This window comes from Peromyscus maniculatus, chromosome 14 (assembly GCF_049852395.1).
Source record: "Peromyscus maniculatus bairdii isolate BWxNUB_F1_BW_parent chromosome 14, HU_Pman_BW_mat_3.1, whole genome shotgun sequence".
In the NCBI taxonomy this organism is placed as follows: Eukaryota; Metazoa; Chordata; class Mammalia; order Rodentia; family Cricetidae; genus Peromyscus; species Peromyscus maniculatus.
Window position 1 is genome coordinate 13,106,086 of NC_134865.1, and position 14,142 is coordinate 13,120,227.

Sequence of the window (14,142 nt, forward strand, 5' to 3'; positions counted from 1 at the left end):
ACTTTATACATATTACTTCTATCAACTATTAAACCAGGCTCAAGTAAGATTTTTAGTTTTATAGAAGTACACAGGAGCAATGAATCCCACTTAAAGTTAAACAGTAGAAGGGTTCTGGCTGCATAAGAACAGAATTAAAGAAGATGATGCTAGGTAGAACTTACATCCACATGTAAACGTTAATGTGAAGGTCACACTTGATCCTAGGTATAAAAACTCCTGTTCCATTTTTTCTGCCTATCAACTTCTAGTCAAAACGTACATGATTATTCAAGTAGATTCTGTAATTGCCCTAGGTGACAAGTCTTTCTCTGGCTTTTTTAAATCACTCTGGTACTAAGATTAATGAAAAAAGAAAGAAAGAAAAGAAAGAAAAGAAAGAAAGAAAGAAAGAAAGAAAGAAAAAAAGAAAGAAAGAAAGAAAGAAAGAAAGAAAGAAAGAAAGAAAGAAAGAAAGAGGGAGAAAGAAAGACACAAATGCACGCATGTGCAGATCTCTTATCTTTCAGTCTTTTGATCTTTTCTCTTTTATTCCTTTCTATTGTGCTTTCCTGACACATGTTTATCTATTTTAGCATGCAGAAATGCATATGAACTCAATTCTAATAGACATTTCTGCGTACTACTGGAACCCAGCTTCAAAATGAAGGAGCAGATCAAATGTCAGGAGCAGCGCTCTAATTCAGCTTTTTAGCCCCTGCTTTCACTCCTGTTGACTCTTTCTGAGGGCTAACTATAATGGGTCTGTCTTAGGCGGGACAGGACAGTCTTGGATTCAGTGAGCTGCTTTCTTACTTTTAGTCCACTGGACTCTAATGCTGGGTTAGGAGCCAATCCTAATAAACCCACATTAATCCTTGCATAGTATAAAGCAGAGAGCCAGAGAATTAAAATTATGTTTCTTCTTCATGTTAAAGTCAAGAATTCCCTAAAGATTAAACTGTGGCCCGAACTCTTTAGTTAAAGAAAATAAATGAATGCAATTAAACATCTGTAGACAATGTATATATTTCTGTACACAATGAAATTAGATCTAAAGAATTTTACTTTATTTACTTGTATGAGGAAGGTGCTCCAGCAGAAAAATATATACTAGAATTGATCATTTTAATAAAACATATACTTGTTTTACAGAGAACAAGACTGGTATGTTTGGTAAGTTAAATATGTACTCAGGTAATTTGAAAACAGGCTTTCGCCTCACAAATGCAGAATCTCACAATATACAAAACCACACCATGTGTCTCAGATGAGAGACAGTGTATTTGGATGCTCTGCAGCATCTTGCTGTGACTTAGGAGTCATTTGAGCCCATTTCCCACATGCAAAGGACAGTAAAGTTGAATCTAATGAGATACAGACTTAGAAGGTGCTGATCTGGGTGAGAATTTGAAAAGACTGTCACTGAGGGATGCATCCTGCCAGAAAAGTTCTGAATCTCAAACACTAAACACATTTGAAGAGCTACTTTAAAACTAACATTTTCTAGACTATTATCTGTGCTAGTGCATCAAAGGCAACTTTAAACATTATTTTAAATATTAATTTACACTGTATGATGAGCTGAGAATTTGTAAAATTTATTCTTTGATTCAATTCATGAGCATTCACAGTATTAATACATTTCTAATGCTGCCATGGAATTAACATAGCCCTACCAAGAATTTAGGAGAAAAATATCACAGGTAAAGTTGACAAGGAAACATTGGGTTGAAGAGACCATGGAATTAAAAAATGTTCTCAGAGACTTTTCACATTAAGCTACTTACAAACATTTTTACATAACTATTTTTCCTTGTGGTCCAAATCAAACTCTGGAGTAAGTAGCAAAAGGAAAACATGTAGTGGAGTCTTCTATGGCAATAGCAGGCTTTCTCCGTTTTCGTTTTAAATCAAGAAACTGTGGAAATGCTCAGCTCCCCTTCCCAGCACCAGAGCCATCTCTCCCGCTTTATAATTCAACCTGCAAACAGATTAAGCAGCCGAGCTTGTGGAAAGCATGTTTGCTCTATGCTAAGAACCCTTGTGTGACACTATGGTGACTCCCTGACACTCTGAAGGGAACTGCACACAGCTCTTACTCATCAGCAGGGAAACCAGGCTGAGAATTCACAAGTCCTTTGTAACATCAACTTCTTCATAGAAATCAGTATTTGGCTAAGAGGCAGGAAAGACTTTGTTAGCTTTGCATGTTTTCTTTTCTTTTTCCTGTCAATATCACTCAAAAAAGGCTGTGTGCTGTTTTCTAAGACAACTTTAAAAATCTATCAACTGAAATATTTTATCCTAATCTTTGATATTTTGATAACCCTATAAAAATTTAAATGACAAGAAATCATGTAAATTTTAAGCAATTGTTTCTTTTTTTAAAGAAAAGGATGAAAAGAAAATTCTGAAGAGCTCATTTCCTTGAAAATACGTTTAAATGTTTAAAAAACATTCTTACATCCATTTGTCTGATTTACTTATCATATAGTTACAGCCCATGAGGGAGTCGCATTGCTATAAATCTGGCTTACAGGACAGATACTCTATGACAAAAACTATCTGAATGTAAAAATTCAGATCTCTGAGAGACAGTCTCGCTTTATTATCATGACTGTCATAACTTTTAAGTACATAAAGCTTAGGCAGGATATGTAGAGCAAAGAGCAAAATTTATTTTCTAAAAATCTTTTGAAATTTTGCTTTGGGCCACAAGAAGCATATGTCTGTAGACAGAATATAAAATGCTGTATACAGCATCACTGAGTCTTAAATCCTCGTGATAAAAGACTCTTCTGTAATGGTATGTTTATTTTTCTCTTTAGTAAACAGAGAATAGAGGTGGTCCTTAGAAAAAACTATTAAAAGATCTTTTTATCACAAAGTTTCTGTGCTCTTCACGTGCGTTTAGTTCTCTATACCTCCACACACCTCTTCTCTGTATCACCTACCTATCGGAAACAACCTAAAGGCAAAATCATTGGGCGGTATCCATCAGATCTGCACACATTTAAAAACAGAAGCATATATATTCAGCAAAAATCCACAGAAATATAGCGGGCTTCACCCAAAGAAATGGCTTTTCAGTTCTGGATTTTTGTATTTTAAAACTTATTTATGTTTATTTATGTGTATATGTGTATATCTCTGTGCCATGTGTATGACATACCCGTTCAGGTGTCTGCAAACTTCAGAAGAGAGTGTCAGATCTCATGGTGCTAAGTGACAGGTGGTTGTGAGCTGCCTGACATGGGAGCTGGATCTGAACTCAGGTCCTCTGGAAGAGCAGCCAGTGCTCTTAACCACTGAACCATCTACCTGCTTTGAAATTTTAGATTTTATGACAACTAGGCCAGGAACTATTTTTGGACAATGAGGTCTAACATTCATGGACTTTTTAAAAAATAAGTATTTATAGGTCATATCAAGCATGGTAATTCTATATAATTTTCTTTCCAGAAATACTTTTAAACTTTATAAATTTTAGAAAATATTAAACATTTTTATAACTGAAAGAAAATAAAATATAAAATTTAAATTCTTTAATTAACAAAACTGTATGATCTTTCTTCACTATTAATGATGATATTAGGTCTTAAATGTAATTAAAATTGATAGAAATGGTTGGTTAGCATAAGAATTATGATCTGGTCATCAGATCCCAGCTTTTTGGGGAGTTGTGATTAATAATGAAGGTCTCCTCCCTTCTATAAACGCACTGGGTAGGGAGAAGATTTTTATCTAGGGCCTAAATCAATCAGAGCACACATGAAACTGCTCCATATGCTCCTGACCTGGCCAGCAATTGATTTTATTCCATTGTTCTCTCCAGTCCATTGTTAGGCTCTTCTGTTGGTGAGCACTTGTGGAATACCTGCTTTATGGATTGCATCTGGGCAAGATTTTGGATATGGCATATGAAAATGCTGTATGCGTCTTGGGAAATTTCGGGGAGAGTAGATTGAAAAAACATTCAAAATTATTATAACACTGAAATGACTAAAGTCTGCTAATAAGGGCACAGATTAAGAATGATGAAATGATGATGAAATAGAAAAAAACCGCTCTTTTAAGATTTATTTATGTGTGTTGAGTGTTTTGCCTGCATGTATGTCTATGTACCATGTATGTGCCTGGTGCAGCAGAGGTCAGAGGGTGATGGGGATCTTGGGACTAGAATTACAGGTGGTTGAAAGCTGCTGTGTGTGGGAGATGAACCAAGGTCCTTCTGCAAGAAGAAATGTTCTTAACCACTGAGATATCTCTCCGGCTAAAAGAGAAAGCTTAAAAACACCTGTCCCAGGAGGAAATAGTGTTAGAACAATGAGGAAGGCCCACATTTGGCTTCAGATGTCATGCTAAGTTGTTTGTGCTTTAACTTGTAGGGAGTGAAAGATACCTGAGAAATTCTTAATAGGGAAATAATATTATCTTACCTGTGTTTAAAACACTTCATTGCGACAATAGAAAGAAAGGCAAACTTGAGGGTATTCAAGGCAAGAAGGCTAGTTCTATGATTATTGCCATGGTCTGAGTGAAGGAATGACGAGGAGCCGAAGTGATGCGGTTAGTTAATAAAGGTGGGGTGGAGAAAATCAGGAGAGATGTAGGTGGTAGACGCTGGTGCCAAAAGGAGTGTAAAGGGTAAAAAGAGGGAAAGAGCAGGGACAGTGCCGGAACTGCTTAAGTCTATAAGCTGAGACAGAAAGCCAAGGAGAACGCGGAAGACTTGATTTGCAGGAGAGGAAACAGTATCCCGGGGAGATGAGCTGGATCTCATGAGGGCGGTGAGCACAGACACACTGATCTGGAAGTTACTGAGGAGGTGGTAGTGGTTGAAGTTATAGAAATAGATGTGTTTCTGGTGAATTTCATAGCTGTAATCTTAAAATAAACCATTATTTAGGGTTAAAGGTATACTATATTACCAACCCCCCCAAATGGAGTAGAAACAGGTAGACAAGTATCAGAAAATGAAAATGGAATTATATAACCCCCTCCCAATGGCATCAGGAAGGAATGGTATGGTATTAAAGATAAGGAGAGTTCAAATACTACAAATATTCTAAGAATTGGCTGTATTTGTAAATGTAGTGCTTACTAATCTTAGTAAGTCCTAAAATAATATTATATGATCATATATACCTTAGTATTTATATATTTCTAAGATTTTAAACACAGGCTTTCCCAACATTCAGTTGACACTCAATAACATAATCATATAAAATCTATAGCTCAATACCCATATTTGGGCATATTGTAGACTGGAAGGTCTTCTAATACATTTAAAAAGAACCCCAAATACTATTGTAATATGAAGAACAGAGAGATTTTTTCCTTTCTAGGGAGATAATGATAGCTTTGTAGAGAAGATGCAATTAAACTGGTCTTATTATATTGATGGATATGATGTTATTAATAATGTAATATTTTAGAATTTTTTAATAGTTCTGGCACTGCACTAGGTATTTATGTTACACAATTTATTCTTTACAAGAAAATAGTCCGTGAAGCCAGAATTATTGTCTAACCTCAACTAGGAACTTTTCCTTATGGGGTAAGTAATGTGCCGCAAATCTCCTAGGCAATTAGTAAGAAAGTAGGGCTTGAACTCCAGAACTATTTGATTTAACACTGAGCCCATTTTTTTTTCTATGCTCAGTGCTGCACTGACTCTCATAGGATGTACAATGTTCCTCAGGAGGCTGGCAGGGAAGGCAAAGGGCTCTAAGTAGAGAGGTCAACATTTGCAAAGGCATTTGGTCTTGAAAAGGCAGAGCCCTTCTGAGGAATGAGAAAGACTGCAGTACAGAGGGGGACGACAAGAGGACGGAATACGTAACATGCATTGTTTCACAGCTCTGCACGTCTCATTTCACCCAGTTCCTACAACACTGCTGAGGAAGGCAGGTCACTGTGGCCATTAGCATGAAGTTTCAAAATGAACTCCAAGTACACACCCACTCATTTTTAATCCAAAGACTAAGTTCTGAAGTCACTATGTTACATTGATCATCATAAATGCACATCTATACTTTTATCATGGTTGTACATCAGTTGTTTAATAAGAATATGGTTAATATGTGCCATGGGCTTTGGAATTAGGAAATGACTATTAATCTTAAAGAGAACAGTTTTAGCCAGTAGCCAACAATGTAATGAACAGCAAAGGAATATACAGGTATTGCAAAATGAAAGATAATTATTGGTCATCTATTCAAGAAATTTGGTTGTGAAGGGAGAAGAGACCTCTTTCATTCAAATTTTACACTGCATATTTACATATTTTCAAAGAATTTGCCTCAGTGAGAAATTAAACTGTACAGAGCATACTAAGCCCATCCCACATAGTTCTAATCGCTCTCTTTTCAGAGGATAACTTTCCTAAAATGCCCAAGAATGCAGACTGATGTTCATGTAAGCATGATGAAGATACACACTGCCTAATTTGTAGCTAAGAAAATAAATACAATATGTAAAAGAAATCCTGATAATACTTCAAATAGGTCTTGTTGGAAATCAGAATAAAAGATTTGAGAAGTAATTTCAACATTTAGCTCTTATAAATGTCATGTTGTACTTAAAATGATCCCAGACTGGTAGCATTCCATTAAATGTGTAAAATAAAGATGACATAAGTTTGTGCATAACACTATCCATTTTAATATATTATCTGAGAATGATGATCTTTCTCCTTTCTGGCATTCAAAACAATCTTTCTTTTAAAACATGTTAGCTGGTGAGATTTTTTTAAAATTGGTATTTCCAGCATTTTTTTGAAATCTAACTGATCTCAAGGAACCATTGTTTTAGGGAATTTTAGTCATGTGGCAGTAAAGTGCTTATACATTAAAAAACTTTTAAATTTATAATTCTTTGTAGACTGTACAAACAGAAGTAAATCATATCATGACATCCAAGGTATTGATTGTGATTTACAATAAAATATATAATATATATTACCCATTTATATATCACAACATTCTTAGCTTGTTAATGCACATTGAAAATAACTAGATATATAGTGTCTGACTGACTTTGAATCTAATCTTTAAACAGATAATGCACAGGACTTAATCAAAAGCTTTAAGATCCCCTGGTAGTAAAGTTTAAAGTGTACAGTCCCCAAACCATTCCAAAATAGCTTTGTCCAGATTCAACTAAGTTTGGGTTATCAATTTAAATATAGTTACAGAGATGCTGGAGAAATGGTTGAGATGACTTATTTCAACTAGGAAGTAAAAGGAAGTAACAATCCTTGTACATATGACTTAATATTGAAAACAAACAAAATGAGGGAAAAAAAACTGTTGGCAACAAGAGGTGATTAAATTTGTGAATTATGATATGATGCTGTTCACCATACAAAAGGATGGGTTGACAAGCCCTAGTCCATAAAGCTTCCTCAGAAAACGCTGCTTCAAGTTCCATAAATTAATAATGGACGTCTTTGTTTGGGAAAGTGTTAACATTCTGTGCACTGTTATAAGGACTGGTTGATTATGCAGATTTGTTTAAATTTTAATAAAAATGCAAAGAACTATCAAAATAAACAAATATAATTATGCACACTGAAGGCTGCACCGAATACTTCTAAAGAACAACACAAGAAAATTAATTTCTCTGTACTGGGTTTAGTGCAGCTAGAGGCCTCAGCGAACAAGGTCCCAGAAGAGCTCAACTCCAGGAACATGATAGGGAAGCTCAGTGAGTGCAGCTGGTGGCAATATGACTGTCTTTGCAAATAACATCTCAAGGTGGAGTGTGTGATGATTCCTAGTCTCCATGAATTCATCAAGGTCACTTATTATATACAAATAACATGGTAACTATAAGTCCCCCAAAATAGTTTTTTTGATATCAAAAAGGATGTGATATATAACCTAAAAGCTCATTTTGTTTACTTTTCCCTAAAGTATCAGTATTATGAACAAAAACTAGGTATTGTTTAGTTTCCAAAGGAAAGTTGTTTTCCTTTGTTTTTGTTTTAAATGTTGCATGCTTTTATTCACTTACTTCTGAACTTTTTCATTGGCTGCTTGGGAGACCTCTACAGCACACTGAAGCTGTAATTCCATGTTGGCTTGCTGAGTCAGAGCATGTTCAAGTTGGGTGGCCAGTTCTTCGTTCTGCTGCTGAGTGATGGAAACAACACTCTCTCTGTTTTTTAAGGCTTCTTCATAGGTACTAAGGGCATGGTTAAACTGTTCCTTCAAGTTTTCTTCTTGAGATAATGATTTGTGTAAACTGAGAAAATATAAAAATACAAATATAAATATGTAGGCTGACAGTTCAACAATTTTAATAAAAAAATTTTCATTTGAAATCCCCACTTCTAAAAATCAATATAGAAATACTTAAATGGGGAAGTGTAAATAGGTTTTTTTTTTTTTTAATAACATATTATTGTAATTGATCATTGTTCTGTAACTCTGCTACTAGGCCCAAAGCTAGGCAGACAACTGATTATCTGTGCTATCAAAGCACACAGAAAGATGCTGTAAAATGTTAATTTAATTATGTCAGTGTAAATATTACATTCAATTTTCTTTTAAAGGAATAGCACAGAACTAGAAAATAAAGTATCTCTAGGTAAATAAAAAGTATAATAAGCTGACAGCAAAGACGTGAGAAGAGAATGGACCCCAGTTTGGGAGATCCAGGGCCTATCAGAGCACTTAATGAGAATGAATGAGGTTTGTGCAAATACCCATCGGCCTTATACAGATGCACAGTGGAAATATGAATGAAGGTAAAATCACCAGTCAGATGACATGTATTCAGATATATATTTTTATGGTTAATGAATCTTGTGATAAATACATCTACTCATTAAGTGATATGGAGAAAGAGCATATAAATTAAGACTAAATGAATGCAGAAGAAAACGCAGACAAATAGAATCCTAAAATGCTAAAGGTCAGATCTTTGATATGTCATTACACCCACCACCTGAGGTTATTTTGAAATGGCACCAAGCACCTCACTCAATTAAATAAAGACATTTTGAAAATATAAATATTTAATAAGGGAAATTTAAAATCCACACAGGAGATGTTCTTTTTTTATTAAATAAAATCATTCCAGTATATGCATGCAAAGGAAATGTCGACTGAAGTGTTGGAAGTACAACCACTGAGCTATATGACACAAATTGACAATATGAATGAAAGCAATATAATTCTTAAAGCTGCAAAAAGCTAGACAGAGAACTTCAGCACTGGCCTAACACTGGTCTGACACTTCATCTAAAATTGTTCAGATGAAGTGATTATAAATTTCTTCTTTTCAAGTTACAGATAAGCCTTTATAGTCTCCTCACCATGGGGTAGGTATCACGTAGAAACAAAGACAGTTGACATATCAAAAGAAATCATTTCAGGATTTAAATTAATCCCTAACAGTAGAGACTGTTGCTAAACTCTGGTCAATTGGTTATCCCGTGTAAAATTAGAGTGATGTGCAGATGGCTATGTGATTGGACTCTTTACATCCTTGCTCAAAAAGGCTACTCATTCAAATTGCCTCACAAACACCCAGCTTCCTTCCATCAATGTTGTTAAGCAGAAGCAGTAGCTACAGTTCTCTTTTAAAAGTTACATCACTAATATCCTGCAAAGGCATCTCATGTGTTCTGAAATAAAAAAAATCTCTAAAAACAACCAATTGTGTATCTTAACTCACTAAACCTGCAAACAACCTTTGTGAATAGCCGCCTTTACTGTCTCTGTTTTGTGAGTAAAGACATTGAAACAAAGAGAGGCAGGTAATTTAATCAATCTCATCCGTCTAGCAGAATCGACATTTGAACCCCAGTCTCCCCTCACTCCCAAGCCCAGTTGGAACACTCACTCCGCTGTGCTTGCACATCTACAGAGCTCTCATTTCTATTTCAACCTTCAGCCAGTTTCTGGAACAGGAAGCTTTTCCTGCCCAGGGCAATGGCTGGCACAGCTTTCCCTCTGTGCAGCTCCTACTCAGCAGGGAAGTTTCAGTCTAAATTCTGCTTCCTCTGACAGTCTATGAGACTTTTCACACTGAATGGTTCTTATTTGTTAGTTCATTGACAGTTTCATTCAAGCACGTAACATATTCTGATGGCTCTCTCCCACACCTCCGATTTTCATCCTACCTGTATCAACCTCATTTTCTCTGACCTCTTTTCCAGATGCAAGGCCACCAAAAAAAAATTTTGTTTTTGTTTTGTGACCCATTTTATTTAATCAGGACCGCCTGGTGGGGTCACTTGTGGGCACACAACTGAAGTCAGAGGCTCCCCCTCTCTGTGCCCAGAAGTGAGTGGCTACCACCCATTAATGTGCAGATCCAGTGCTGTGGATATCTGTATGCTGTGAATATCTGTATGCTGTGAACGTGTTGCTCTGACTGGTTAATAAATAAAGTGCTGATTGGCCAGTAGCCAGGCAGGAAGTATAGGCGGACAAAGAGAGAGAATCTGGGAAGTGGAAGGCTGAGTCAGGAGATGCTGTTAGGTGCCGCAGCCATGAGAAACAAGATGTAAGGATACCGGTAAGCCACGAGCCACGTGGCAAGGTATAGATTTATAGACATGGGTTAATTTAAGATATAAGAACTAGATAGAAAGAAGCCTGCCATGGCCATAAAGTTTATAAGTAACTATAATGTGCTTTCCCCCTTATTTTGTAGTTTACTTCTCACTGACAATATACTAATATTCCATTATTAATTGTATGGTCAAGTTTAGGTAAACATTAATTTTTTTGGGGGGAGGGTTTCCAGACAGAGTTTTTCTGTGTAGTTTTGGTGCCTGTCTTGGATCTTGCTCTGTAGACCAGGCTGGCCTCGAACTCACAGAGATCCACCTGGCTCTGTCTCCCGAGTGCTGGGATTAAAGGCTTGCGCCACCACCGCCCAGCAGTAAATGTTAATTTTAAGGTCTACTTTATTTTATGAGAAGTACATATTCATTAAGAACTTAAAAAATTAAATGCTTATTCTTCTAAGGAATTTTCCTATATGAACCCAAAGTAGGGAGAGCAACAAGTAAAGTAAGGAGACTATATTCTCAGCATATGCATGTTTATAAACATCTTAGTGCTTTTTGTCTCATAGTTCTCTACCCTACATGCACATCAGGACCCCACTGTCTGGCTTTCTTCAAGCAATCCTATTGAATATAACCTCCTTCAAAAGTTACTTATTTTCAGATGCATTTTTCAGCATAGCAGAAGCATCACAACTTAATGGCCTTTAAATAGTATAGAAATAAACTGAGTTGTAGTGAGAAGAGATGATAGACAAGCAGAAGAGTCATTGAATCGCTCACAGATATTCAAAGCACGTGACCAAAGTCACACAGGATTGTAACTTTTCCTACTTTCTATGAAGGCAATGAAATACAATAAATAAATCGTCAAGTCATGTTTCAGTTTTGAAATTATATAAGCTTAATGATGTAATGTTCTCAAGTATAGAAAAATGAGACTTTAAAACATTACTAAGAGGGAGAGCCGGTCCTGACTCAGAGGGGTTGGGGAGCTGCCCTGCCCGCCACCGTCATCAGCTGCAATACCGGGGAGTGCAGGCCCTGTACCTCAGGTGGGCAGCACAACACAGCCAATCCTGTTGGCAGCGGTGTGGGTGAGCCAGCCCTGAGGTTGTGAGCATGGGCGAGCTGTCCCCGTTACTCATCTGTCATGTGCCAGCATAGGTAAGGGAGACATACCTTCCGGCCCCTGTCCATCAGTGCCTGAGGCAGGTGGGAGAGTTGGCCCTGAGGTCAGAAGGGTGGAAGAGCTGCCCCTGCCTGCCACCAGCTGCAACTCTCCGGAGAGCAGGCCCTGCACCTCACCTGGACAGCCCAATAGAGCCAACCCTGTGGGTGGAGCTGGAGGTGAGCCAGCCCTGCACTTGTGAGCATGGGAGAACTGCCCCCGTTACTCATGTTTATGTGGCAGTGTGGGTGGGGATGGTGGTGGGGGGCTGCCCCCTCTGCCCATCAACACCTGAGGCAGGTGGGAAAGCTGGCCATGCCTTCCACCTGCTACAACACTTAGGAGAGCAGGCCCTGTACCTCAGGTGGGCAGCACAATAGAGCCAACCCTATTGGCGGTGTGGGTGAGCCAGCCCCGATACTGTGAGCATGGAAGAGCTGTCCCCATTACTCACCTGTCATGTGGGTGCACGGGCAGGAGAGAGATGCTGTCCCTCCCTCCTTTCCCATCAATGCCTGAGGCAGGTGGGAGAGCTGTCCCTGCCCATCTGCTGCAGCACTCAGGAGAGTGGCCCCTACACCATGCCTGGGCAACACAGCAGAGCTGACCCTGAAGGTGTAGGTGTGGGAGATTCAACCCTGAGGAAGTGAAAGCAGAACTGGCCCCACCCCCTGCTCACTGCTGCAAAATGTGTAACTTGTCAAGGCAATGCAGGAGAGTTCATCCTGGGTGGTGAGGACAAAGGAGAGCTGGTGGGCAGACCAAGCCTGCTACTACCCAGGCCCAGAAACCAGGGTTATGGGTCAGCCCACCCCAATATCCACCCCATCAGTGATCTGCTGAAGCACATGAAGGGCGGACTGGTCCTGCAGACCCAAAGCTGCAGGATCTCTACAACCCAGGGCAACAGCAGGACGTCCAAGAAGAGACCCAGTGAGGGCCCAGCATCAATAGTGTGATAGAAACCAGAAGCCTGGAACCAGACCAGTGACTCTTTGCAGTGAACACTTGCAAGTGAAGACATATGGACAAAAGGGTTTACTTCAGGACTCGCTGTGTCACACGGCCGCTTCCATGACAAGATTCCCCTCCCTTCTTTTTTCTTTTTTCTCTTAAATTTTATTTGGGGTGGGGGGTGGGCTTCAAGGGCAGAGGGGTGGAAACAGAGGGACAGGAAATGAATGGGACCAAGATGCATGATGTGAAAGACACTAAGAATAAATTTTTAAAAAGTTTAAAAAATTACTAACTGTAATAGTTAATCTCAACTGTCAACTTCTCAAGATTTAGAATTATGTAGAAGACAAATTTCTGGACTTGTCTGCAGGGGTGTTTCCAGGAATATTTAACTGAAGTTGATCATCTTCAATGTGGGGAATGTGGGCAGCCATACTATACCCGTGCCCTCCTACCTGGCTTCTCTCAGCAATGAGAAGAGTAAATAGTACTATTTTACGTTACTAAATTTTAATTCATAAGGCTTTGAAATATCTCCCAATTACTACATTAAATACAGCGGAGGATCAAGACAGAAAAAGTCACTCAGTGGGCACTTCTCTAATAAGTGGCATGCAAAAGACTTTTTTTTTTTTTTTTTTGACACAGAAGTTTGCTGTGTTTTAGACTAGTCTAGAATTTGCTATACAGTCCAGGTTGTCTGCGAACTTGCAGTTCTCCCAGGCCTGGGTTTATAGTTATGTGCTACAATGCCTTGTTGGAAAACCCTGCCCCTAAGCCCACCTTCAGTGACCTAGCAGCAGCAGGCCCTGTCATCATCATTCGACAAAATGCAACACATTTCCACTGTCACCACGAGTTGCATATTCTTATATGTGCTCACGCTACCCTTATAAAAAGCCAGAGCCTCTCCACTATTGCTAGGGGTCTTAGTTGGGGTCATCCTTGTGGATTCCTGGGAGTTTCCTTGGCATTGCCACCAGGTTTCTCCCTAACCCCATAATGGCTCCATCAAGATTATCTCTTGTTGCTCTCCCTCTCTGTCCCTCCCCCAATCTGACCATCCCAATCCCTCATGCCCCCCCTCAGTTTACCCAGGAGATCTCATCTATTTCCCCACAGAGATAGCTGACCCAAGCTCATGGTAGCTCATGGACCCTAAACTGACAGCTAGGAAGCCTGCATGGGACCGACCTTGGCCCTCTGCATGTGGGTGACAGTTATGTAGCTTGGTCTGTTTGTGGGGCCCCTAGCAGTGGGACCAAGATCTGTCCCTGGCACACGAGTTGGCTTTTTGAACCTATTTCCTATGGTGGGATGCCTTGTGCAGCAGGGAAGAGCTTGGCCCTGCCTCAACTTGTTATGACCTGCTTTGTTGACTCCCATGGGAGGCCTTACCTTTTCTGAGGAGTGGATGGGGGTGGGGAGACAGGAGGTGGGGGGGGAGGGAATGGGAAGAGAGGAGGGAGAGGAAACTGTCATTGTCACGTAAAATAAATAAATT

The 14,142-nt window shown here is 38.9% G+C and overlaps 1 protein-coding gene across 12 annotated transcripts in view; it reads right to left on the minus strand.

Annotated features, from left to right (window-relative positions):
- The window catches only part of Mipol1 (mirror-image polydactyly 1), a 299,368-nt gene that overhangs the window by 46,532 nt on the left and 238,694 nt on the right, over positions 1 to 14,142 (minus strand). For 10 of the 12 annotated variants that reach the window (XM_076550615.1, XM_042260588.2, XM_016007364.3 and 7 more), the window contains one exon: positions 8,002 to 8,232. The exons of 1 other annotated variant lie outside the window; for it this stretch is intronic. In XM_076550615.1, coding sequence (XP_076406730.1) covers positions 8,002 to 8,232 — 231 coding nt within the window. Of the gene's footprint in view, positions 1 to 1,648; positions 1,964 to 8,001; positions 8,233 to 14,142 lie in introns of those variants that run through there. One more of the 12 variants, XM_042260587.2, reaches the window with a different exon arrangement.